This window comes from Haplochromis burtoni, unplaced genomic scaffold (assembly GCF_018398535.1).
Source record: "Haplochromis burtoni strain Fernald_Lab_line unplaced genomic scaffold, NCSU_Asbu1 Contig_477, whole genome shotgun sequence".
NCBI lineage: Eukaryota > Metazoa > Chordata > Actinopteri > Cichliformes > Cichlidae > Haplochromis > Haplochromis burtoni.
Genome location: NW_024582838.1, coordinates 267,746 through 270,983, shown reverse-complemented (window position 1 = coordinate 270,983; position 3,238 = coordinate 267,746). Strand labels below are relative to the sequence as shown.

The 3,238-nt window shown below is 36.4% G+C and overlaps 1 protein-coding gene across 1 annotated transcript in view; it reads left to right on the top strand.

The window, feature by feature from the left end:
- The window catches only part of LOC102291706 (mucin-5AC), a gene marked incomplete at its 3' end in the record, with an annotated part of 22,523 nt that extends 19,287 nt beyond the window's left edge, over positions 1–3,236 (top strand). Inside the window, exons 25-30 of the mRNA XM_005946252.2 lie at positions 513–669; positions 908–1,036; positions 1,918–2,065; positions 2,664–2,707; positions 2,864–3,070; positions 3,190–3,236. Of these exons, the coding sequence (XP_005946314.1) occupies positions 513–669; positions 908–1,036; positions 1,918–2,065; positions 2,664–2,707; positions 2,864–3,070; positions 3,190–3,236 (732 nt within the window). The remainder of the gene's footprint in view (positions 1–512; positions 670–907; positions 1,037–1,917; positions 2,066–2,663; positions 2,708–2,863; positions 3,071–3,189) is intronic.
- Between the last annotated feature and the right edge of the window lie 2 nt (positions 3,237–3,238).

Below are 3,238 nucleotides of genomic sequence, written 5' to 3'. Positions count from 1 at the left end.
AAAAGTAACTAAGTAACTAAGTAATTAATTACTTTTGAAAATAAGTAATCAGTAAAGTAACGGGATTACTTTTTTGGGGAAGTAATCAGTAATTAGTTACTGATTACTTTTTTCAAGTAATTGACCAACACTGGTCAAGTTGCAGCAACAGAACCAATGCTAAGATTTCAGAATAAGAAAAAGAGGTTTAAAGAGGTTTACCTGAGCTGTGAAACATTGCCAATGGACTAATGAAAACTGGAAGAAGGTGTTATGGAGTAAAGAATCAAAATCCGAAGTCTATGATCTTTGTACAGTATTGAGGAGGCAAAAGGACAGTTCCTCAATCTGTACCCCTGAATACATTGTGGTTAAAAATGGATTGCATGATTCTTTTTTTAACTTGAATTGTTTATTTGTTCTATGCTTACAGAGTAAAAGGAATAATTGAACTGTCTGAATTTCAATAAAAAAACTGGAAGAATTGGGGTTCTGTGAAACTGACTGGTAGTGTATTACTGTATGTGTTCCAGGTTGACCCTGGTCCATATTTTGATTCCTGTGTGAGAGACTCCTGTGCTTGTGACACTGGTGGGGACTGCGAATGTCTCTGTACTGCGGTGGCTGCATATGCTAAAGCCTGTAATGAAGCTGGGACCTGCATTGCATGGAGGACTCCAAAGTTTTGTCGTAAGTCTGATTAATGTAATTCAATTCAATTCAATTAATTTTATTTATATAGCGCCAAATCACAACAACAGTCGCCTCAAGGCGCTTTATATTGTACAGTAGATCGTACAATAATAGATACAGAGAAAAACCCAACAATCTTATGACCCCCTATGAGCAAGCACTTTGGTGACAGTGGGAAGGAAAAACATCATCAATGCTGTAAAAGTCTAATAAGCAATGGTTTTGTTTCTTGCAGCTATTTTCTGTGACTACTATAATTCACCTGGTGAATGTGAGTGGCACTATAAGCCTTGTGGAGCTAATTGCATGAAAACATGTAGGAATCCATCTGGAAACTGCTCGTCACTCATCACCAACCTGGAAGGTACACTAGGCACAGTATTGATATGCCACTTTGTGGACTCTTTATTTTTGTTTTAAATGTGGAGCTTAAGTCAACAGAACAACAGACCGTATCCCTGCCTATGACACAGTGGTTCACAAGCTTTTTACATCATTCCCCACATGGAAGGAAGGAATGTTTTCACGTCCCATCTAAACAAAACAATGACAGAAAAGCCTACCTGCAACTGTATTTAGATAATGAACTCATTCACAATGAATCCTTCAGTAATTTTTGTTTTAAACAAGCAACTTTCATTTCAAACAACTATTTGTAACTTTTGTCACGAGACAGCTTCCTTAGTCTACACCACTTCTTCAAAAAAGCAACAAGTTAAACAGAATGTGAACATTGCCAAACATGGAAAAATACAGTCCAGTCTTAGTCTTATAAAAAAGAAATCCAGAGACTTGTGAACAGAGATGAAAAATATATAATTTAGTGAGGGTTCAATACTATTCACTCTTATTGGCTGTAGTAAGCCTGTTTTTGACTGCAGAGCTGTGGCAGGGCGTGGTCTGCGGCATGGCTGTGGGGGAGGCGGATGTACATGAGCAGCAATCACACCTTGCTGGTGTTCCGGCTTAAAACAGAATGAACTAAGTCCTTTTGTGGTTGTGGTTGTTGTTGTTGCTGTTGTTGTGTGTAGGCTGTAGCTGAAAAGCTGCAGCCACGTGCGTAAGTCAACAGCTGCAATAAAGAAGTGTACTGAAAAGTGTGAACATGTCTGTCCCGCATCGTTTACCCAGGATTGGAGCATGATAGGTGAAGGAGAGGCAAATTGTGAAATGTTTACAAAAAAGCTTTGCATGTATTGTACTTGTAAATTTACTCAAGTTAACCACTATTTTAAAACATCGTAGGCTGCTATCCACAGTGTCCCCCGAACCAACCCTACTTTGATGAAGACACTATGAAGTGCGTTTCCGGGGACCAGTGTGGATGTTATGATGACCAAGGCAACCATTACAACATTGGTGAAAAGGTTCCATCAGAGAACTGCTACACCTGGTATGTCTCACACAAGATTCATCATTCCATCAATTTTAGCACACAGTACATAATGATGCACGTAGAATTCAACATGTGGTCTTTTGATGTAAGTATATAAAATATAATACACGGTGCCATTAAAAAGTATTTGCCCACTTTCCGATTCCTTTTACTGGAGTCTTTCACATAACTTTAGAGACAAACTGTTTGTGTGAGACAAAACTCTTCTATACTCCCGGGAAGGTTCACTGCTGGTTCAAGTTTTCATTGTGTATGGATAAGGGCTGTCATAGTGGCTTTGTAACCCTTTTTAGAATTGTATATGATAAAGTTATTTCTCAGGTAATTCTTCAGATTTTGGCCTGATGAATCGCTTTTTAAGATCATTTAACCTACTGCACTTTGACAGGGGAAAAGGACTAGGTAAATGTAAATATTTTATTACTCTATTATTTCAATGATCTGAAAAAAAGGAAGTAGAAAGAAGGCAAAAACTTTCTCATGGCACTGTATGTGAAATATACAGTTATTGAGAAGTAAATGTGATGTTTAACATGCCACAGTGAGTGTATAACCAGACACAAATGAAATAACCACAACGTTGTTTTCTTTCAAGCTTATGTACAATGTCGGGGATACAATGTAACTACAGTGTTAACTGTAAGTATACTATAAGCTTGTAAAGCTATGCTATAAATCTATTGCTTGGCAAATTGAAAAAAACATTTGTTTTCAAATTTAATTTATTATATATAATATAATAAATATTTATGAATTAATTTGTATTTACAAAAAGACAAAATGTTTTACTTGTAGATTGTACATGTCTCATTAATGGAAAAATGTACAACTATGGGGACAATATCTACAACACAACTGATGGCCTAGGAAACTGCATCACAGCTGAGTGTGCAGAGAATGGAATTGTAACAAGGAGCATATACCCCTGCTTTATTACCACAACAGCTGGGCCAACAACAACAACTCCATTTACGTTTAGTACAATACTAAACACCACTTCAGGTATTAAACTGATGATTTCTCAAAGATATAGATAGAGTATTGAGAAATATTGAGAAAATTTAATTGTATTATGGAAGTATATGCATGTTTTAATGTCATGTCATTGTATTTTGTCACAGTTATTAGTACTACATCTCCATTAAATACTACATTTGAATTTGAAACCAC